At 48.0% G+C, this 22,571-nt stretch overlaps 3 protein-coding genes across 5 annotated transcripts in view; all 3 read right to left on the bottom strand.

The window, feature by feature from the left end:
- The window catches only part of SLC34A3 (solute carrier family 34 member 3), a 35,169-nt gene extending 27,587 nt beyond the window's left edge, over positions 1-7,582 (bottom strand). The window contains exons 1-8 of the mRNA XM_020981749.2: positions 7,532-7,582; positions 6,027-6,141; positions 5,659-5,772; positions 5,022-5,150; positions 4,373-4,516; positions 4,075-4,186; positions 3,721-3,916; positions 135-218 (exon numbers count right to left, since the gene is read on the bottom strand). Of these exons, the coding sequence (XP_020837408.1) occupies positions 135-218; positions 3,721-3,916; positions 4,075-4,186; positions 4,373-4,516; positions 5,022-5,150; positions 5,659-5,772; positions 6,027-6,105 (858 nt within the window). The 5' untranslated portion in view covers positions 6,106-6,141; positions 7,532-7,582. The remainder of the gene's footprint in view (positions 1-134; positions 219-3,720; positions 3,917-4,074; positions 4,187-4,372; positions 4,517-5,021; positions 5,151-5,658; positions 5,773-6,026; positions 6,142-7,531) is intronic.
- A 1,881-nt stretch (positions 7,583-9,463) lies between these two features.
- RNF224 (ring finger protein 224) lies at positions 9,464-11,271 on the bottom strand. Its single transcript, XM_020981744.2, has one exon. It carries the CDS (start codon positions 10,627-10,629, stop codon positions 10,087-10,089), a length of 543 nt encoding a protein of 180 aa, XP_020837403.2. The 5' UTR covers positions 10,630-11,271; the 3' UTR covers positions 9,464-10,086.
- Positions 11,272-17,920: 6,649 nt separating this feature from the next.
- Positions 17,921-21,715, bottom strand: CYSRT1 (cysteine rich tail 1). Of its 3 annotated transcripts, none has more exons than XM_020981747.2 (2): positions 20,416-21,715; positions 17,921-19,584 (listed from the first exon to the last, which is right to left on the bottom strand). In XM_020981747.2, exon 2 carries the CDS (start codon positions 19,515-19,517, stop codon positions 19,107-19,109), a length of 411 nt encoding a protein of 136 aa, XP_020837406.1. In that variant the 5' UTR covers positions 19,518-19,584; positions 20,416-21,715; the 3' UTR covers positions 17,921-19,106. The 3 variants fall into 3 exon arrangements, with proteins under 3 accessions (XP_020837406.1, XP_020837407.1, XP_020837404.1); XM_020981748.2 differs by having other exon boundaries at positions 17,921-19,521; XM_020981745.2 differs by having other exon boundaries at positions 17,921-19,587; positions 20,416-21,714.
- Between the last annotated feature and the right edge of the window lie 856 nt (positions 21,716-22,571).

Raw genomic sequence — 22,571 nt, 5'->3', positions numbered from 1 at the left:
CCCCCTGAAATCTAGGGATTCATGAACCTCAGGTTAAGAACCTTGGACTAGAGGAACCCTGAGGAAGTGGATTCTCTTTGATATATGATGCCTGGGAGATAGGGGTCTGTTTGTGACCTAGGATGTGTCCTCACCGTCTCCTCGGTGCCACACCATTGCTTGATGATGCTGTCGGTGACGTTGCCTGTGGCACTGTCTGAGATGGCATTAGGATCCAGCTGTGGAGGGCCAGGCCAGAACAGTGAGCCAGGGAGGCTAGCTTCAGCCTTTGTCCTATCACTGGCATCAGCCACATGCTGGGTAAACTCCCCTCCCTCCCTCTCTCTCCCTCCCTTCCTCCCTTTCTCTCTCTCTCTCTCTCTCTTTCTCCTTTCTCCTCCTCTGATACACACACACACACACACACACACACACACACACACACACACGCACACACACACAGAGGTCCCCCATGATTCCCTAGAACTGGCCCCCCCCAGCCATCAGAAACTTGGTGAAAAATAACCAGCATAGTTGGTCTAGTATGCCCACTTGATTTAAAGAGTACAAAGGACATAAAAAGGGGGAAAGTTTTCATTTATAACCATAAATCAATGGGTAAATACAATGAGACATCAATGCCCTTTCCTTTAGTCATCCATTCAACTGAGTTCCTATTATGTGCAAAGGCCTTGTGTTCTGCAGTAGGAATGCAAAGATGAAAAATGATAGCTCCTGCCCTCAAAGAACTTACAATCCAATTGGGGAAGAGACAAGTTTAGAGACAATTGGGAAAGGAGACAAGGGAGAATGTCATAAGCTCAAAGAAGAGATTCAGACAAAGTACTCTAAGAAAATTTGAATTAGAAAAGACCACTTTCATCTGGGGGATGAGTGAAGGCTTCATGGGGAAGGTAACATTTAAGATGCACCTTCAAAGAAATAAGGGATTTTGACAGATGACGTTGAGAAAACAGCTCATTCCAGGGAGAGCTAGAAGGGGTGGAGTGGACCTTAGTAAATTCACAGAGGTAGAAGAATATAGGAAGAGGTTAGGGACTACTTAGTGGTCTCATTTGTTGGAATGTGGAATATGTGAACATATGAAATGTAAGAGATTTATCAGGAGGGCTCACTAATCAACTAGAGGAGCTTTGTTTCAAACATTTGTCTGTGCCTCAGTTTTCTCATTGGTAAAATAAGCTGGAGAAGGAAATGGAAAACCACTCCAGTATCTTTGCCAAGAAAACCCCCAAACGGGGTCATAAAGAGTCAGACATGACTGAAATGACTGAACGTCAGCAGTGGTAACAACAGACACAAAAACAAGAACAATCACTACCAACACCTCTCCATAAAGGCGTGGCACCCTAAAAGGAATAATAAGACAACTCCTGATTCGGTCTAAGTGATTTTGGGGTGGCCTCCAAAATGAATTGGTTGGTTTGGAGCCACCTCTACGTGCCTTCTAAGCGATGGGCTTCAATATCTAGGGCAACCCTCAAGATCCTACCGTAATAAACGTAGAGCCAGAAGGGACCTTAGAAATCAATAAGCCCAACAACTTCATTATACAGATGAGGAAACTGAGGCTTTGAGAAGTTAAATAAGTTCCCCACAGTCACATAGCTATTAAGTGTCAGAGACTAGAAATGAACCCAAGTCTTCTTGACTCCAACTTCACCACCTTATCTACCACACCACACTGTGTCTCATGATTTGGTTGGCTTATGCTCCAGAATATGCGCTCTCTTGAGTGGAAATAACCTTTGTGTTGGCTTATAAAAGTGAACTCACTGACCTGTCAGCATTTGGATGAGAGCCACATTTACCTATTAGTTTATACTGGAGTTTCAGAAGATAGAGAGGCTATAGTAAGCCACAACCAGTGCATCTCTCAGTTGAGATGGTTGAAGAAGGCCTACTAATTAGCATGAAGCAGGAGACATTCCTCTAGATATACTTATATAGCACAATCTTGGACAAGCTGCCTTAACTCACATCATGCTAGGGATAGTAGTTCCAAATAGATTTTTCCAGATAGATATTTACTTCCAAATAGATAGTTCCAGATAGATACTTCCAAATAAGAATCAAACTAACCTTTTTATTGTTCTTAAGTCGTTTTAGTCATGTCTGACTCTTTATAACCCTGTTTTAGGGTTTTCTTCCAAAGATACTGGAGTGGTTTGCCATTTCCTTCTCCAGCTTATTTTACAGATGAGTAAACTGAGGCAAACACTATCAAGTAAATTGCCCAGGGTCACACAGCTGATAAGTGTCTGAGGCTGGATTTGAACTCAGGAAGATGAGTCTTCCTGATCCCAAGCCCAGTGCTCTATTTCCTGTGCCACCTAGCTGCCCCATATAAACCTAGAAAGGAGTTATATTTGGAGACTTTCTCAGAATAAATTCTGGGTGGTGGCATCAGCCAAAAGAGAACATGACCTTCTTAGGGATTCTTCTAAGCTTGAACCTGGTCTGTGTAGGCTTAGACCTTCTGGGCTTCTAGGCTACTGGTTACAGAAATAAGACTAGAAAGGTAGGGTGGAATCATTTTGTGGAGGCATTTAAATGCCAAGGCGAAGGTGATTGTATTGGATCCTCTGGGCAACAGGAACAATGACAGAGGAGAAATGATGTCATCTGTAGCACATTAAGATGATGCCTTAGTCAGCTGTGTGAAGAAGGGAGTGAAGAGAACCTGGAAGTGGGGAGTGATCAATCAGAGGCTATGACAGTAGCCCAAGATAAGGGTAATAGAGTGGTAAAAAAAGAGTGGCAGTCGTAGGGGAGAGTGAAGTGAAGGAAATCGATGGAAAAGAGGTTGTATCCCAGTCAATGGGACTTGGGAATAGATTGAATGTGAGAGATAGAAGAGAGGAAAAAGTTAAAGTCAACTGGTTGACTGGGAGCATGGTAGTACCATCAACAGAAGCAGAGACACTAGAGGAAAGGATGGGCTTGAGAGGAAGATAAGGAGGTCAGTTTGGGGCATATTTCCTTTGAGCTGCTGGTAGTACTTCAAAGCAGAGGTAAACTGGAAAGAGTTGGAGCCATGGGGCTAGAGCTCAAAAGAAGAAATCAGAGCTAGATAAATAATTCCACTCAAGAAACACTTATTAAAGGTATACTATGTCCAAGGCACTTCATTGGATGTTAGAGATATAGGCATAAAGTGTGACATAGCTCTCACCCTCATGAATGTTATAATATAGATTATATAGATTTGAGAGTCATGTACATAGAGTTGAAAGTTGAAGCCATGGGAAGAGATGAAATCATCAAGGAATAAAGTGTAGAAAGAAGAGAAGAGGGTCAAGAACAGAACTTTAGGGGTTCCTCGCAATTAGCAGACAGGAGAACAAAGATGAACCAATGAAGACTCAGGGTTTGAATTCAGGTGGTTAGGAAGATAATCAGTGCAGAGCAGTTTCATGGAAGCCAAGGTTAATGCAAGAAGCTCCCTGGTAGGGGCAGCTAGGTAGTGCAGTAGATAGAGCTCCAGCCTTGGAATCAGGAGGACCTGAGTTCAAATCCGATCTCAGACACTTGACACTAGTTGTGTGATCCTGGGCAAGACCCTGGCACTTAATCCCAATTGCTTTCATTAAAGTTTTCTTAGGAGGACAAGGAAAAATGAAATAGAAGCTATCCAATTAATAAGTGTATTAAACCTCAAAGGGGAACCCAGTAACCCTGAGATTCTGATCCCTCTCCCCCAATTCTAGCGGAAAGTACCTGCACAATGAGGTGGGTGAGGGGCTGTGTTAGCACCTTCAGGATGTCAGGTGCCCGTTCCCCAGGGCTGAGAGTAAAGGATCCCACCACCAGACCACTGAGTTTCTCCAGAGCTCTGGCTACAATTTCCAGGGGCAGCAGCACCAGCGTTGTCATCCAGTTAAAAATGCCATGGACAGCAGAGCCACCAAAGGCTCTGCGATACCAAGTTCACATGACTCTGTGTAACAGTCTCCACCATAGACCTCTCTCCCAAGCCCTGGGAAGCCCCAACCTTAGGATCCTCCCCAGTCTTCCCCTCCCTTGCCTCTGGACCTCCCACCTTCCCCCTCTCCAGCCTTTCTCCCCAGTCACCTCCGGAATTCATCCCTGGCACCCGACTGGGCCATGGAAACTAAGGTGCTGGTGATAGAAGTGCCCACATTGACTCCCATGATGATCGGTACCGAGGCTTGAACGGTCAACACTGAAGAGAAAACCCAGCTCAACTTCTTGGACCCTCAGTCCTGAGATTGGGGTGGATATTGGTCCTTTGTTCCTCTACCCCCATCCTCCCAATCCTCCCACAAAACCCTCTCCCCATCCATCCATTTTTCTGTGAAACAAGAGGCCTGGTCACCTAAGAGCATAGTAGAAGATCAGAGTCACTCACACTTTGAGGCCACCATGCTGACCACAATGGAGGAGGAGGTACTGGAACTCTGCACCAGTACAGTGACCAGGATGCCAATGACCAGCCCAGCCACAGGGTTGGACAGCACTACATTGTCCTTAAAGATGTCCCCAGTCACTTTGCCTGAGATAAAAGGCAGGAGGGAGAGAAGTAGGGAGAGAAGGGTCTGAGAGTGTTAAAAAAAACTAATCCCTGAAATGATCCCAGTGGAACCTGGGAAGACTTGCACAAGCTGTCAGAGTGAAGTATGAACAAGCACAATTTACATCGCAGCAACAACTCTGGAAAACAAACAACTTTGAAAGATTTCTGAAAGAACACTGATCCACCCAATGGCCAACTGTGATTGCAGAAGATCCATAATGAAGCATGCTACCTACCACCTTACAGACAGGGAATGGACTCAGGGTACATAATGAGACATGTTGTTTTAGATGTGGCTAATATAGCAATTTGTACTGTTTGACTATCCATCTTTAAATTACAAGGGTTTCTTTTTTCTTTGTTTTTCAATGGTAAGGTAGAGTGGGGAGAGGAAGGGAGGAAATTGATTTGTAAATGAGAAAAAAATGTAATTAAAAAATTAATGATGCCTAAACCTCCCCTGGTTACGCCCATGGTCACTCACTGCTTAGAAGCTGGAAGGCAGAGCTGAGAATATCCAGGGAACAAATGAAGAGGTAGAGGAGGCCAAGGAGTGCAAAGCCCTTCAAGACACCAATGACCACATGGCGTAGCCGACCTGCCCAGTTTAGCTCTGAGAGAACAAAGTAGACACTTTCCCTTTGCCCGGAGCTCCTATGCTTATCCCTATTTGATCATCTTAATTCCTACATCCCAATCCCACCCCCCTCATCCTGACATCCCCATTCCATATACCAATCCCTGCATCCCTGTGCCATACCTCTCTTCACCAACTTTAGTCCCTTTATTTCTATTCCCATTCCCTGTTTTGACCTCACAACCCTAAACCCTGTCTCATGTATTCAATGACTAACCTGAATCCCTACATATCCATTCCATATTCCATTTCCACAACTTTAATTACTCTATCCCCATGCCCTTAGTTTCCCTATTTGTAAAATGGGGATGGGATCACGAGAGCTCTTCCAGAACCAAAACTCAGAGAATTCATTTGCAATTCCCTTCCTTGACTGCAAGATGTATCCTCCAATGTCAGATGCTTCCCTGCCCCCTTTTAATTCCTTGTCTATGTCTGTCTCTGCCCTTCTTTGCTGCAGAGAATAAACAAGAACAGAATTCACCTTTCCATGACTGGCCAGAAGCTTTCAGCTGTGGGAGGGCCCAAGGATCTGTTTCCCCCTCTTCCTCCAGGTCTGGGGCCCAGTTGGGGACCTGGGTTTTGAATTCTTCCATCCCTGTGGAAGGTTTGAATCAGAGCCAGAATGGGAGGCTGAGCTGGACCCCAGGACAAGGATTATCCCAAATTTCAAATCTTCCAGGATGGTCCAGGGAAAGGACCAAATAGGGTAGAAGCTGAGATGGAGTCAGGGTACAAGAATGTGATACAGGACACAGCAGTTGGGACATAAGGAGCAGAGAATCAAAGGACAGGAATGGAGAAGAATGAAAAGGGAGAGGGGAGTCTGTGGAAGAACGAACATTCGTGTACCTGCATCTCCAGTTCTCTGGCCCTCAAGGCTGATACTGGCAGTGGTAGGGGCCCTGTGGCCAGGCTCAGAGTGAGACATGGGCAGGGGGCAATGCAGGACCCGGTCTCAGGCTGGCTGTGGGAAATGAAAAGAATGGGAAAAGGTCTGAAGGATTCCTCCTTTCCTTGGCAGGGAAGGTATAGGAGCCAGAAATCCTGAGTCATCTACTCATTACCTCCACAGAAGGATAACTACATCAGCTTTAGGTCTGTGTTTGTCTTCCTCCTGTCCACTAAAATTATACCCTTCCAAGCCAGGACCCACACCCACAGTAGAAGGAATGATGCTATATTACAAAAGGCAAATTCAGAGGCTTCAGGTAACCCATGGTCTCATCCATCCACCCATCCATCCATCCCTCTGTCTTCCTAGGGTCTGGGCCCATCCAGATGTCCCATTATTTCAACTGCACCTGCCAATTCTTCCAGGTTGTACATAGTCAGATCAAGCTATCTTTAGGTTGGGACAAGGATTAGGGTGGGAAAGAGGGCATGGAGGGCAAAGTGGGTGACATTAGGACTTGGCCCTCAGTGGAGGAACTCAGTGACCCATCCTATCTTGTGTTATTACAGACACCATAGATGGTTTCAGATTAGACTTTGGCATTTGCGATGATGATGGTGACAGTTTATCATTACAGTTCTTGGGTACTCCTACTCATTTACCAGAAAGCCAAGATCCTAATCCCCCAACACTCACTCCTTACCCCTCCCCAACCAAAAAAAAAAGCCATACTATTTATCTTTAATCTTAAGCCTGGCTTCCACATAGCCTGACTTCTGTCTTATATTTGGTCCCTGAGGCAACTGATTTCCCTCCATATCTTCACAAGATTCATAAAATCAGAGATATGGAGTTGGAAGGGGCCTCAGAGTCCTCCCAATCAAATTCCCTCATTTTACAGATTAAGAAACTGAGGTTCAAGGAGGTTAAGTGACTTGTTTAAGGTCATATGGGTAGTAAGCATCAGAAATGAGATTCAATCTCAGGTCTTCTGACCTCACAGTCAATGTTCTTTTCCAGGGGACCACGTTGCCTCTAGATGTTTCCAGGTCCCTTGGGTACCCAGCTCTGCCCATGGCCCAGGTCCTCCTCACCGACTCACACACAAGCACATACATTATGTCACGTCATATCACAGTCAGCAGCTCCCTCCTGCCTGATTCTAAGATTTTACAAGGCAGGAGGGAGATGCCCTTCCTCTGTCACCATTACCCTCATTCTCAGATGCTATAAGAAGACGGGAGATGGAGGTGCACAAGTCCCATTCTCCTCTTCCATCACCCCTCTCCTTCTTGGCTACCTCTTCCTTCCCTTGTAACTCTTTCCTGCCATCAACTACTGGGGTAACTGGGGATGAGAGAATACCCTAGTATCCTGGGAGAGAAAGTCAATCCACTCTCTCTCAATATATACAGTCTCCTGGCCCTGCCAAGCCCCAGGCCCTAGCCCCTAAGACACTTACCTGAGCTGCCTCTTGGTCCCAAGGCACCCTCTGAGAAGTGATTAGGAGGCTGTAGAAAAGGCTGGTAGTGATTCAGGTCAAAGATCCAGCTTCGCTCACACATGACCCACTATAAGCACCGCCCCATTAATGTTTACCAGGTAGCTCATCTGTCCCCCACTCCTTGGGTGAGGACACCACATTTCTGACATGGTCCTCCAGCTACAGACACCCATAAGTGTCAAAGCTTCCTGCCCCCCAAGCCCTTCCCAGAAAGAAGATTACTTTCCCTTGGCTTGGGTGCTTCCCCCTCACCTGGAGACTAGGATCTCCTGGACGATCCCTGACGGGTAATCTCTGTCTGATGCCACTTATCCCTTTCCCCAACCTGGAGAAGCCAGTGTACACCATGACTGCACACAAACAGTGTACCACACTATGTCTGGCTTCTCCCGAGCCCTACCCCAGTGGCAAGGTGGAGAGCAAAGGAACCTGGGGTGGATATTCTGGACTCCCAGGTCCCTATCTGAGGTCTTCCTTTGATTCTGGCTTTCTCTACACAACCCCAGCACATTTGGATGAAGAGGAAAACGTGGATTTAGGCAATCCAGCTCTGAGGTGCCTGTGTCCTGGGCTGGCTACACGTCTTATCTGCTGCAGAGCACTCTGCCAGTAACAGAAGCCTAACCTTGAGCGGCTTGTGTGCCCTTTCTTCTTACTATGTCCCTGTCTGTTGTTCACCTTCCCAAGGGCATCGTCTGCTTCTCTAAAATCAGAATGGAAGCAGGGTGGGCAAACCCAAGGCAGCTTTTGCTCTCAGAGCCCAGGTTGGGGCAAGAAAGGCTAAAGAGATTCATTCAGAAGCAAGAATGGGTCAGGATTTGGAGGAGGGAAAGGTAGACAAAAGGAAAATCCAGGAGAGTATCTGTGCCTGGAGTGGGGTCAGGACAAGGTTTAGAGTCATTGTGGAATCCGTATCAGATTTAGAGGTTGTTCTTGTTGGGGCCACGATTAGAATGAAACCTCTCTCTTTCTATTCCTGGAAAAGGAAGGGTTAGAATAGAATGGGCTCTAAGGTCCCTTGCAGTGCTGATATTTTATGGTGCTGTGCTTAACCCTGGTCCCAACGGAGGCCTGACCTTAACTACCGACTGCTTTGGAACCCTGACCATAAACTGAGCCCTTACCCTGGTTACAGACTGAATTCTGACCGAGACGGCCTGTGGCCTTGTTGTATCCCTTACCTGTGCCCTTGGGGCACCATTTCTGGTGGGTGCTCCCTTTTCTAGGGGTCAGCCCCTCCCTGATCAGTCCTCTCTTTGGGGCAACAAGTTCAACCGCCAGGCACCCCCCCCAAGCATGCCAGGGTCAGATTTAGACATACTCTCCAGGGGGCCAGCCTGTGGGGAGTCCCCACTCTCTGCATGTTCCCTGTGGGCATATGAGACTTTGGACTTGGTGGGTGAGGCAGATCGGTGTCCCTCCTGGGTCAGCACATTCCCTTGGATGCCTTCCCTCCCCTCCACAACCAGGCAGCCTAGGGCATCATCCTGGGACCTAGGTTCAAAGAAAGCCCTGCCAAAGAAATTCTCTTCTGGACAACACAGGAATTGATTAAATGTCTTTCTTGGGATCACCGTCCTGGGTCACTTTCTGAGGAGTCACTGTGTTTGGGGGTGAGTGTCTAGGGGTCATTTATGGGTCAGGGTCCGAGGGATCAGTGTCTAGAGTTCAAGGTTCTATACCAGTCCTATCTATCAGCAAAACCTTCCCCTGGGACGGGAGAGCAGCTTCTGTCCAGAAGGGGTCATTCGTAGCTTTACTGTTTTTGCCTATCTTGTTCCTTATGTGGGGAAAAAAAGCCCTGGTGACACACTGTGGCCAAAAGGATCTTCGGGCAATCAGAAACAAACTCTGTGACTTCAGACAAACATGCAGTTGGGGGACAGAAACCAGAGTAGATAGTCAAACTTTAGTAAAAAAAACAAAAACAAAAACAAAAAATGAACAGAACAAATGGTTGTAAACACAGCCGTTGTACCCTATTCCAAACTGCAGGGATCTCAGCCATGGTCCTAGGTATCTCTACCCTCATGATCTGGGTGGTGGCTTCTTCTGGGACACAAATCAACATAGCCTTTACTTTATGTGCTAATTATGGGGTTTGAGTTCAGAGTTCTAGGTCCAGAGCCCTATCTCTTTCAGGGACTGAGTTTTCTAGGGGACCAGGCAGCCAAGGGAGCCATTATGGGTTCTAGCAGCCAGAGGCCCTTTGCCACCTTGAGGAGCTAGAACTCTTCAAACAACCCCAACTCAGGGCCCTGCTAGGGAGCCTAGAATGGTAAATCAGCGTTGAGAAGAGGTTGGTGGCAACTGGCAAGGAAGTTGGGGCTTAGTGAGGAAAGCAAGGAAACTGTGATGAGACATATCCCAGGGCAGAGCTCCAGCCCTCACTTTCAGTCCCATGCATGGACTAGTTCAAGGGTTCAGCCTCGGCTTCCCATGAAGACTGCCTGGCTGTTGTGGCTCGGGACATGGCAGGATGTTTGGTGGCTGGGCACAATTATGGCCAGGACTTAGACTTCAGGGGTGCCCTCAGGCTCACAGCATAGGCAGCAGCTCCAACAGCAACCCTGTCGGGGGAAGCGGGGCTGAGGGCCTAGGGTTGGACAATGGCTGGCTGGTTGCTGGGTGATCACGGAGCTGGGCTTGGGAGGGCTGCCTTTGTGAGGAGCAGGGGACCAGGGCCCTCCCCGGGGGGGCTCCCGCTCTGCCTTCACAGCTAGGAAGGCAGCCAGATCAAGGTCCAGCATGGCCACACCACCTCTCGGTGTGGGTGTGCTCTGGCGGCACTGAGGGCAGGGAATCCATCGCTGTTCGTGAGCTGGTGCATCCAGTCGCCGGACGCAAGCCTGGCAGAAGGTGTGGCCACAGTAGAGACGGCGGGGAAGGCGGCCAGCCAGGTCATAGGAGGAATAGCAGATGATGCAGTCATTTCGGCGGACCCCCACTTCTGAAGGTTTCTCCTTAGCAGGAATGGCCTCACTTTCAGTGATTCCCTCTACATGCAACATTCTGCGGAAAGAAAGAAGGACCAAGACTGGGGACCTGGGACTCATTCGACCTGTTACCTTGGATACCAGGGCCAATAAAGGGCTAGTGTCAAAATGTGGCACAAAATCTTGACTTCATCAGACCCCTTACCTTCAAAAGCCCTAACTACATCTCTTCATTCTGGCTCTGTTCTCAGGGGACACACACAGGTACAGACAAGGGTCTCACAGACATGGAGTCAGAGACACTCATATAAAAGAAACACCACCGCTGGTCATTTATACAGCATTCCCTGGTTTGCAAAGCATTTTACAAATAATTGATCCTTGTATCAACCCTACACAGGAAGCACTACAAGTATCACCCCATTTTACAGATGAGAAAATTGGGACTGAGATCTCCAATAAATGATTTATTTACCTATGATCAAACATCTTGCAAGTCTGAGGCAGAATATGAAGCCAGATGTTCTTGACTCCCAAGTCTGGTGCTGTAACTACTGTGAGTGAATGAATAAATGGATGGATGGAAAAGCATCTATTGAACACTTACTGGGAATACAAAGTGAGAAGTAAGACAGTCCCTGTTTTCATAGAGCTCACATTCTAATAGCGGGAGACAACACACACAGGAGGATTCAGCAGCAAGTCAGATGGTCCTTGGGATGCAATGGCAAAACAGATGGTAATGTGCCTTCATTAATGTTATTTCTGTTGATTAAAAAAAACAACTATATCCATTTCTGTTGTTGATCCATTTGACAGGGCTTAGGATGATGCAATACTTCTTACATTTAGGACACACAACCATGGGAAAAGTCATATGGAATGAACACTAGACCTACTATCAGAGGACCTGGGTTTGAACACCAGCTCTGACACTTACCTCTTATGTGACCCTGGCCACAATGATCACTAAGGTCCCTTACAGCTCTAAATCCTTTGATTCTATGAACATATATGCACAGAGCACATACACATACACACACACTCACAACACACACACACACACACACAGCAACTAAAAGACATATAGCTTGGATGCGGGACCACAGATATCTTATTTCCAAACTGGGCAGAGACAAGGAAAGCTACCAGCTCCTCCCTTTTTCGGTCCTGGAAGGCTGAGGAGTGAAGACTTCAGGGATAGCCAAAATGGGGGTCAGGGACCTGGGGAAAAGTTTTTTGGGAGAATATTTATGGAGTCCCTGAAAGAGATGTTCTTCTAAAGGTAGTTTGTTAAGGTACAGGAAAGGTAGGGAAGGTAGAATGAAGGAGAATATGAACAGAGACATCCTCCTTCTGGTTTATCCTTAAAGAGGAAACTACAGTCCTAGTGACTGCTTTACTTCCTGGACTCAGGCAGATTTACCCCATATTGAGAATGGGAGCTAGGTTCACAAAATCTTCGCTGAGTTGGGACCTCCACTGAGGACTTTGGGGGATAACTGATCTGCCATGTATTTTTTGAACATACTACCTCCTCTCCCACCAACCCAGACTTCTCTATCTGCCTCCCAGGTCAAATTGATAAAAGTCAACACATCTTTAAAGAGCCCTGATTTCTGTCAACTCCCATGCTAAAGTCAATGGGAGAGACCAGAAATATGGTTCCTGCTTTTTGGCATTCAATCTGGTTAGGGAGACAACAACCTTATTAGATATGTGTCATTCACTGATGATCTTTGACCTATCAAAGAGTCCCTATGGAGACCGTTTCTCACCGTTGGTAAAATCCCCACCCTTTACCCCGACATTCACTCTGAGAACCCTTAGACCCTGAGTGTGATTCTCCCAAATGCTAAACTAACATTAAATCTCAGGAATCTGTCTTCCCCCTCTGGGTCTTTCCTCCACCCTATTCAGACCCCAGAACTCTATGGGAAATCCAACAAGAGAACCTAACTAGGGGCAGAATGACTAGGTTTTTACTTCGTGGCACTTGACATCCAGAGGAGAGCCTGCTCCCTCTCTCCTTTCACCCCTATCAGAGTGCTCCTGTACCTTCCGGTTCTTTGCCAGGCCTTTTTCATGGGCCTCGGTAGAGGCAGGGTAGCCCCCTCCACTCTCTCACTACATGTTGGGACCCCCAGAGGGTCCCATTGCACTCCTCTCCTAGCTGCTGGTGCCTGGGCCCTTGTACCCTGTAGCTACTCCCTGAAGTTTTCCTACCGGCTTTGCCCCAGGTGTCAGAATGGCTAGTTACAGCCTAAGCCAACAAGCTTCTCCCCTAAGAGACTCTTCCAAAAGCCCACACTGAAGAGTATATCTGTCTTATGCTTCCTGGATCTTAGCGTCCTGGGGAACTTTACATACTAAAGGCTTATCTCCCACCTGACTCACTCCTCACCTGCTGGCCTTTTGGCCACTTTTAGGGGCTCTTAGACTACTTGGCTCCCTTCAGGGTCCTGGGACTTTGGTCTTTCTCCTTCACCTAGTGTCTCAAGGCCTCAGCTTTCCAGCTCAGTATGTCTCTCCTTAGTCTCCTCTCAGCTGTCCAGGCTAGAACCTCAGACCATTGAATGTTGCCTAAGAGAGGTGTCTGGGGTGGGGGCATTTGTCTCCCAGTCTGTAGTAGCTTCACCTCCAGCTGATGCTTTGACTCTCTGGTCCCTGAACTCATTTCCCTGAATTGGGATTTGTCTAGAAAGGAGCTGGGGGCAGAGGGGATTTACCTATCCAGGCAACCCACCCATGGCCAATTGAGACAAATTTTCTGGATCATCCATTATTTGGCCTATTCACTGGATTCCTGAGCAGCCCAGTTCTCTAGCCCAGGGTATTTACAAAGCTGATCAGAGACCAGGGAATGGATCTATAACTCAATCCACATCAATCTTTCCCCATCCCCCCCTTATAGCACTGCTGTAGTACCAGACAATTCCTGACTGTAGGCCCAACCTCTGAGTCTCTCTGTGCCTCCATCTCTCCCATTTCTGTCTCTCCTAGACACCAGCTCCCAGGTGTCCTTTCCTTTCCTCCCTCCCTCGCTTTCCCTGCCCCCAGCCCCAGCTCTTACCTGCTCCCTGATCTTGTGCTTCTGCATGTGTCCAGCCTCAGGACCAGATCCCAGGGAGTCTGATGGGTACTCAAGATGCCCAGGGCTCCCCCTCCCCCCAGTGGGGTCTCACATTACCACCCAGGAGCTCAGGATGAGCCAGCTCCGCTTTCAGTCACAAAAGCTGTGCAATAGATCTCCCACCACAGCTTCCAGACACATGGCCCTGCGAGAGATAAGGAGTCTTAGGGACCTCTGCCTGCCCACCCCTACTTGGTCCCCTGAACAAGGGAAAAACACAATCAGCAGAATCTTCCATTTATCACTCCATGCAGCATTGATGGAGAGAGCTTGTGAATGGCAAGGTTGTAATGGGGAAGGCACCACAGCAGGCATTAGTTAGATGAGGAGCATGAGGAGGGGTCATGGATGACTACATTAAAAGCTAAATCCGACCGGGGCATATCCCCTTAACATGTGGACATGGTCACGTAGTGAATAATAATAATAAGAGATAAATTTATACAGTGCTTTCTTTTTTTCTCCACTTAATATATTTTATTTTTTCCAATTACATGTAAAAATAGTTTTCACATTCACTTTTATAAGATCTTGAGTTCCAAAATTTTTCTCCCTCCCCTCCCCACTCCCTAAAATGGCAAGCAATCTGATATAGGCTATATATGTACAACCACATTAAACATATTTCTACATTAGTCACTTTGTAAAGAAGAATTACAACCAAAGGGAAAAACCATGAGAAAGAAAAAAAAAGAGAGAGAAAATAGCATGCTTTGATCTGCATTCAGACTCCATATTTCTTTCTCTGGATGTGGATAGCATTTTCCATCACGAGTCTTTTGGAGTTGTCTTAGATTATTGTATTGCTGAGAGGAGCTAAGTCTATCAAGTTGATCATCACACAATGGTACCATTATATACAGTGCTTTCTTGACAATAGCTGCATGAGGTGATGAGGATAAACATTGTCATACCCATTTTACAGATGAGGAAACTGAGGCTCAGAAAGGTTAAAGCCACTTGCTTATGATCACATAATTATTAGAGACAGAACTTGAATCCACTTCTGATTCTAAGCAATACAACACACTACTTCTTGGCTTGTGAACATGGGTCAGCTCTGGGTAGCCCCCTGCCTCTGATCTTGGGCCATCCCTTCCTTAGAATAAATACAATGAATGTTCTTGTTCCAAGAGCAGCTGGTGTAGGGTCAGGGTCAGATTCTAAGTCAGTTTCAATTTAACTCAAGGAGTTTCTGTAGTGGGAACTGAAGAGTTGCTTTGAGACAACTTTGCTCTGAATCTGGCAGAAAGTAAAGGTGGAGGGCAGCCTCTCCTTCCTTATACCCTCCTCCATTTCCCCTCCCTCAGCCCGCCCCCAAAACTCTCCCCAAACTGGTCTGACTAGTTCTTGTGGCTCAGTCTGGGTGGGGCTGCTTCTCTCCTAGGTTGGGCTGGGGGGGGTGGAGGGTGAAAAGGGAGTACCTGGCTAGAAAAGTGGTTGAGTGGGCCATGGGGACCAAGGCAAGGCAGGCAGAAAAGAGGCATCCAAGATCATGGTGAGAGAAGATGGTGTGTGTGTGTGTGTGTGTGTGTGTGTGTGTGTGTGTGTGTGTGTGTGAAGAAAGGATAGTGCTTCTCGATAATGTTGGCAGAGCTGATATGAGTCTGTCTTCTGGGCCCTGATCCATGAAAATTCCTGACTACTGGGTCATACACAGTGAATACCTCACACATACCAGGCACCTCTGGGCAGTGATTGCTTCCTGACGACTGTTCGATGTGGAAAGACCAGTCCAGCCTGCTCGACCTGTCAGACTCATTGTTCTCAAGTCTTACCTCCATGGTGTTCCTTTACTACTCAAGAAATGTAAGCAGTTCCTTATTGTTCACAGGATAACGTCCAAACTCCCAAGTCTGGCATTCAAGGCCTTCTATGATCTGGCTCCAAGCTCAGCTTTATCACTCAGTTTTCCCTTAATGTACCCTGCATTCCTAAAACAGTGGATAGAGTGCTGGGCCTGGAGTCAAGAAGAGCTGAGTTCAAATCCAGTCTCAGACGTGGACTAGCTGTGTGACCCTGAGCAAGTCACTTAACCTGTTTGCCTCAGTTTGCTCATCTATAATAACGGATCAAATGAGATAATAATAGCTAAGTGCCTGGCACATAGCTATTGTTTAATCATGTCAGACTCTTCATGACTCCTCGGACCATGGTATACCAATAATGACCTGTGGGGTTTTCTTGGCAAAGATACTGGAGTGGTTTGTCATTTCCTTCTCCAATGGATTAAGGCAAACAGAGATTAAATGACTTGCCCAGGGTCAAACAGCTAGTAAGTGTCTGAAACCAGATCTGAACTCAGGTTTTCCTGACTCCAGGCCCAGCACTCTACCCATTGAGCCACCTAGCTGCCTCCTGGCACATAGTAAATGCTATATAAATGTTAACTATTACTATTATTATGATGATAATAGCTTTTATTATCCCCTCTGTAATGCCCTTCCTTTCTTCTTTCTCTTTGTCTGTCTCTTCTCCTCCTTCTCTGCCTCTTCTCTTTCCCTTTAAGATGCAGTTCAAGACCCACCATCATGCAGGAGTCAGAGAAGATTTCTACGCTCCCTTACTGCTCCTGGCTCTCACTCCACTCAGTGTCTGATCTGCTCAGTTCAAAATTCAGTCTCATACTGCCCTCGCTGATGTTTCACATGAGTGACTTCTCTTCTCAGAAAAACTACAATCTCCTTCAGTACTTCTCCATGTTTCTTGAGTTTCTTGACTAGGATGAAGATAGGCACGCAGGGGTACTCACACAATGTCTGTAAAAAACCCGTAGTGGTGGTTTGGTAACTCGCCTACCAGGGGGCCCTAGGATGGTCTTCTCTAAGGATAGAATACTGAATTTGAAATTTAAAAAATCTGGGTTCTGCCAGCAACGTTATCTGTGTTACCTTGGACAAATCACTTCACTTTTCTCAGCCATCAGGTTCTCTGTTTATAAAATGAGGGTTCAGTAGATGATCTCTAAGATTTCTTTCAACCTTTCAAAGTGGGTCCTAGGCTGTCTTTGGTAAGAATGGAAGGAATGAAGATGGGAACTGGAGAGGGCATCGAGCAGAGGCTGGTAGTGGGTGGGGCAAGGATATGTTGGGCAGAGGGTGGGACCACTTGACTGTACAGTCAGAGGAAACCAAGGTTTCAATGGAAACTAGGAAATCATTCTTCACCCAGGATGAGGATTTAGAAGATGAGTCACTGGCCTAGCCAAGTTCTACTCTGGCTTCTGCACCTTTAGTCTTTTCAACTCCTGCTTGCTAGTTCCTATTCTTCCTCACCATTAAGAAATCTCTTTCCCTCATGACCTTAATGACGGCAATGTGGGAGCTTTTTTCCAAAATTGCAGCACAAAACTCACCTCCCTCGGAAAGCCTTTCAAGACTGACCTCACCCATCTCTATTCACTTCTGTATTCTGGGACCCCTGGGCCTCTGATCTGTACTACCTTAGTTGCCCCTTGTGAGTCTGACACTCCATATATGTGGTCTTCATCCACATTCATATGCCAGGTTTTAGATATTGGCCCTGACTGGCCCCTGGCCCCACTACTTCCTCATAGTGGATGGGTGGTAACTTCCAATTCCCTCCTCACTGCTGGGACTATAGCTAAGAGACAGGTCATAAGGTTAGGGCAAAGGCAGTGTAGTTACAGGGTCAGGACAGAACCAAGCATGAGACCTGAGGATAAGGAAGGGAAGGTGGAGGTGGATAGGGTCCCTCCTCAGAGCTTCTACTGCCGAGCCAGCTATGGAAAATAATCAGTAGCTGAGAGCTGTGGGGCCTGAGCTGCTGCTTAATGACATGAAGAGTTTGGCCATCTCCTCAATCCACCTCTAGATCCAGGCTGGTCCAGCCCTAGCCAAAATGGAAGCAAGGTTGAAGAGTAGGGATAGGGGAATGTGATTGTGTGATAGAGAATGTGGGAATTAGAATCAGCAGAGAGGGGTTTGATTCTCAACTCAGATACTAACAATGTGACCCAATATGTGAGGCAAGTCACAATGCCTCAGAGTCTCAGTTTTCTTATCTTTAAAATGGGAATAGTAATACTTGGTCTACTCTACCTCACAGGGCTGTTACGCGGAAAGCCCATTGCAAGCTTTAAAGTGCTATATACAAATGTGAGCTTTATTTTTCAAACCCAAGAATCCCTTCTTCTCTGGCCATACACCCAATTCTTACAAATCTCTAAGCTCCAAGTGAACCTTCCCAGACCCTAGACCCCAAGCCCAGCCCTTCCAAGCTTTATGCAGTCTCTGGATAATCACAGCAAAGCAGTGGTGAAGATAGAGCTGAACAAATTATTTAGGTTTATTGTCAAGGGAACAACAGGGGTAACTGAAGAAGTGAGGAGTCCCCCTGATGCTGGGGACTGCCTTAATCCAGGTGAGGTGGGGTCTGGGTTGATAGGACTCTTGAATTGAGCTGTGTGAGGACAGGAATCATTCCCACTGAGCCTCATCACTGGCTCAGGATTCTAGTGGATAGATAGTGGGCAGTAATAGGTATCACTAGTGCTGATGGCTTGCCCTAGGCCTGTGAGGCTTTCAATAGGCACAGGGTTAGGCCGCTGCAATTCTGAGAGGAGGTTCAAATACCTTCTTCCATCTTAGATAGAGATCTTCCCTCTCCCAACCTTGGTTTCCGATTTCCCTGACAGCCTCCTCAACACGCTCCTCACAATAGATCTCCTCACTCTTAGACATCCCCAAATCTTATAATCGTGTATTCAGGTCTGGGTATCACATTTTAGACAGGACATTAACAAGTTGGAGGAAGGAGACTGGCCTGGAAACCATGACGTACTATGATCAGTTGAAGAAACGAGTTATGTTTACCCTGGAGAAGAGAAGAATAATCCTGGAGGGATACGACAGCTGTCTTCAAATATCTGAAGAGTTGTAATGGGGAAGAGAGATCAGACTTGTTTTACTTGGCCCCAAAGGGTAGAATTAAAATCAATAGATGGAACGACACTGAGACATATTTCCATTCAATGTAAGGGAAAACTTCCTAACAGAGCTGGCCAAAGACAGAATGGGCTCCTCTGGCAAACAGTGAGCTCCTGGCCACTGGTGATTTTTGAGCAGCAGTTAAAGACACCCATTTATCAAGGAGATTGTAGAATTCTGTGCAGGTACAGGTTAGACTCTATGATTTCTTTGATCCATTTGAGCTTGGAAATTCTGTGATTGCTGGGCTCCTGATTCTGCCCAGGACCCTGTCCTGTCATGATGGGTGACTTGGGGAGGGAGATAGGAAGACGATTTCAAATGCATCAAATCTAATGACATCAGCCTGTGTCCTGAGCTCCAGTTCCTTTGGCCAGAGGTGGCTTAATGCCATCCAAGGGGGAGCCACCCAGTGTGATATGTTCCTCCTTACCCCTGAATGACAACAAACCCAGCTGCGTCGTGGCATAGGTCTCCTTCAGTCTGGGTTCCTCTGGGCTAGGTGTTTAGAGGAGCTAAGAGACCACACAGCAACAGCGGTGGCAGCGGCAGCAGCGAGGGCAGTGGCAGCAACGGCAACAGGGGCAGCAGCAGCAGTGATGGGTGATGTCGTCTCCGGGCCGTGCAGGTGGGACGTTTGTATAAGGTGGCTCCGTGGTCCCTGACGTCTGCTGCAGGCCAGTGTAAGGATTCCCTGGCTGTTGCCAAGACGCCTGGGGCTGGATTTGAGACCTTCCTTTGGCTTCCTCCTGGGTCCACCCATCCACTGTTGGCAGGAAGTAAGCTGGTGCAGGACTAGGCCTGGCCCCAGGGGGTGGTGTGTCCTGGCTTTGTTCCAGCTGCTGTTCTAGGTCTGGACGAAGGTGGGCTCGGGGGATGTTAATGCTGGTGTATGGGTTCTTCACCACAGATTCAAGGGGGTCCATGGAGCTGCAGGGAAGTGGTAAGGAAGGAGGGAGGGAGGGAGGAAGGGAGGAGCAGTTTGATCTGGCCCTGCTGAGGAAGGACACAAATATTTACCCAGTACAGAGGGGGGAAGGGCAGCTAGACCTGAGCTTCCCAGACCTGGAGACAGACCTAACTCCCAGTCAAGACCCAAGTTGCTCACCAAGGGCTCCCAGCCCTGACCAGAGCCTTAAATCTCCCAGTAGAACCACTCAGCTCTGTAAGACAGCTCATGTAAGTATCCGAGCATAAAAGTGTATGCATGTGACCATGTGTATGTGTGATTGTATATGTGAGCTTATGTGTATGAATTTTGGACAACACAACGGTGTGTGACAGTGTGACAGCTTCTGTGACAGAATAGGATATATGAGAATGATAGTATATAGATGCATGTATGACAATATATGAATTAGACAATATATGAAGAATGCTCCCCAAAACTCTGAGCTTCATTCTACCTCCGTAGGATAAATCTCTATAAGGAAGTCAGAGATGAAAACTAGGAATCTGGGGAATGGGTCAACTAAGAAAGAGGATGAAGTCCTGCACTGGACAGCAGGTGAACTGAGCATCCGGTTCCTCAATAGAGAACATCGCTTCCCCCTTTCCTCCCCCTGTGCTCCCCTCCCCACTCCCTCTGCATGTAAGGTCTATCCAGAGAGGAGTTTCCAGCTCCCACAGTTAGGTTCTTTCCTGACCTGCAACTTCCCCCAGTCTTGGAATGTCCCCATGTTCTCAGCCACTCACCAGGGCAGAGATGTCCTAGAGAGGGAGAACACAGCCACCCTCATCTCAGAGCTTAGCAACCCCAGGGATGCCCCAAGCACCTGGCCTGTGTCCCAGAGAGGGCAAACACAGACAAGCTCATGAACCTACCTTCCGCTGAACCAGGCAAGTGTTGTGTGTGGGTCCTGTCCTGTGTGACACTCTGGGATCCGGATAGGTAGCTGCTGAGTTGAACTCTGTGGGCCTCCTCCTTTTCCCTTTGGGGGAGGGCGGGGGAGGTCCTCGGAGGGGTTGGGCCAAGGCGGAGCAGAGGAAGCCCAGTGGGGCTCAGGAAGGTGGGGGCAGGAATCTCAGGAATAGAGAGCTGGGGAGCTCAGAGGTGAATTCAGAATACTAGCTCCAGAGAGATCCTTTTCTGCTTCGTTTCTACCAACCCTTGCTCCCAGCTGTCCTTTAAAGGCTCAGGGTGTCTTCCCCTTCATCAGTGCCTGATAGAGGGGGTTCAGCACAGAAGGGGTTTCTTCCTGCCCTTCAGGTCCTTGATCTCTGGTGACCCACAGAGCTGGCTCACTTCTAAGGCATCCCCCAGCCCCTCCCTGGCATACCATTCTCTGTCAATCAGTAGCCCTTGAGCCCACCCAGTTAACTCCTCTAGGTGGAGGAGACAATTGAATGAAGCTTGGCCAGCTAGACAAGGATGGGAGAGGCTGACTAGGGAGGATGACAGGGAGGGAGAAGAATGGAGGGGCAGAACAGAAGGAAGGGAAGGAGTCAAATGCAAGGAAGAAGGGACCTCCTTTAGGACTTATCAAAGGCTCCATAACCCTAGAAGATTGGTGGAGGGTAGGCATAGACTGCTGGAACCATCAAGACCACCTAGTTCTTCTCCCCAGGAGGTCTCCACCCTTGTTCTGGAGGAGGAGGAGGAGAAACCACTAGGAAATCCTCCCAGCTCAAATAGGGAGGATCCCCACAGACACGATATTCCAAGCAGACCAGTTTCATAGTAAGACGAGTCATCTCCAGGATCAGGCAGGGTTAGGGGGATCCGGCCTCAGGGTTAGCCTTAGGGTCAGGAGATCAGGCCCAAAGGTATGGGGGGAGCAGGAAGTACAGCCCCACTGTGAGAGGGGTCATCTCCAGGGTCAGTCAGGGTGTGTGGGGGGGTCAGCCCCAGAGTTAGCTTTAGGGTCAAGAGATGGGGGGGGAGTGAGGAAGTGCAGCCCCTCTGTAAGAGGAGTCATCTCCAAGGTCTGTCAGGGTCAAGGGGGGTCAGTCCCAGGATCAACAGTTAACAGGGTCAACGGTTAGGATTAGGGACTAATAAACCCAAAATTTAGGGGTCTGCCTCAGGCTGGTTTGTCCTGGGGCGCAGGGGTGTGTTGGAGCCCACTTATACAGGATTGGGGGACCCAGTAATTAAATTTCAGTGTGGCCGTTTACTCTTCAGAAATCAGCGAGGAAGAATGTTCCCCTGCAGGTGGGAATCACACACCGCACAATTTCCCAGCCTCAACCCGCCCCCAAGGGGTAAACGCCAGTCCTGCATCCTCTCTGAACACGAACCCTTCGTCCCCAACCTCTCGTGCGCTTGCGCAGGACTAGAGCGGCGCGAAACCAAAGTCGCAAGGACTAAGACTTCATTCCCCAGAAGCCTCCGTTCATGCAGACTCGCTTTCCCAGAAGCCACTCTGTCAAGAACACACTTCCCCTCTGCCCCCGCTCTCTCGCCAATGCTTCCAGGTTCTCGCCCTAGATGTTCCCAGCTCTTCCATGACTTGAGGGAAAACAGTTGGGAGTCTGGAAGGGTCGGAACCTTTGGAGGCCTATGGGAGAATTCTGAGCGAAAGGAGCGGGGCCTACATAGAAGGTGGGGGGGCAGAAAGGCGGAGCCAATCCTTGATCTCCGAGCGGGAGGGCCCGCGCCTGGGCTGGGGCGGGTTCTTCGGCCTACATTGTGCCTTTGCAAGGTTACTGTGGGTAGGGTTTGGATTTCTGGGAGGCCTTTATCCAGTGGGGTGCGTGGGAGGGGCAGGAAGCCGGGGTCAGCATTAGCAGACCCCTCTTAGAGGTTATACGAGTTTGGCCTTTAAATTATACAGTTGGGGAAACCGGTGTCCACAGAGGCCTTTTCTTTCGCCAGGCCCTTTGGACTGTCTAAAAAACCTTACCTACGGTGGAAGCCTTACTGGAGGCATTGGAATAAATGAATAAAAAAAGCATTTATTTTAAGCTCCTTTTATGTGCCAGGTGCTGTACTGTGCCCTGGAGGCAGGAGAGAGGGGGAATCCCTCAGAAAGAGAACA

The sequence above is a fragment of the Phascolarctos cinereus genome, unplaced genomic scaffold (genome assembly GCF_003287225.1).
Source record: "Phascolarctos cinereus isolate Bilbo 61053 unplaced genomic scaffold, phaCin_HiC Scaffold_2;HRSCAF=192, whole genome shotgun sequence".
NCBI classification, from domain to species: Eukaryota; Metazoa; Chordata; class Mammalia; order Diprotodontia; family Phascolarctidae; genus Phascolarctos; species Phascolarctos cinereus.
The sequence above is the reverse complement of the archived record's forward strand: the minus strand, read 5'-3'. Positions and strand labels throughout refer to the sequence as shown.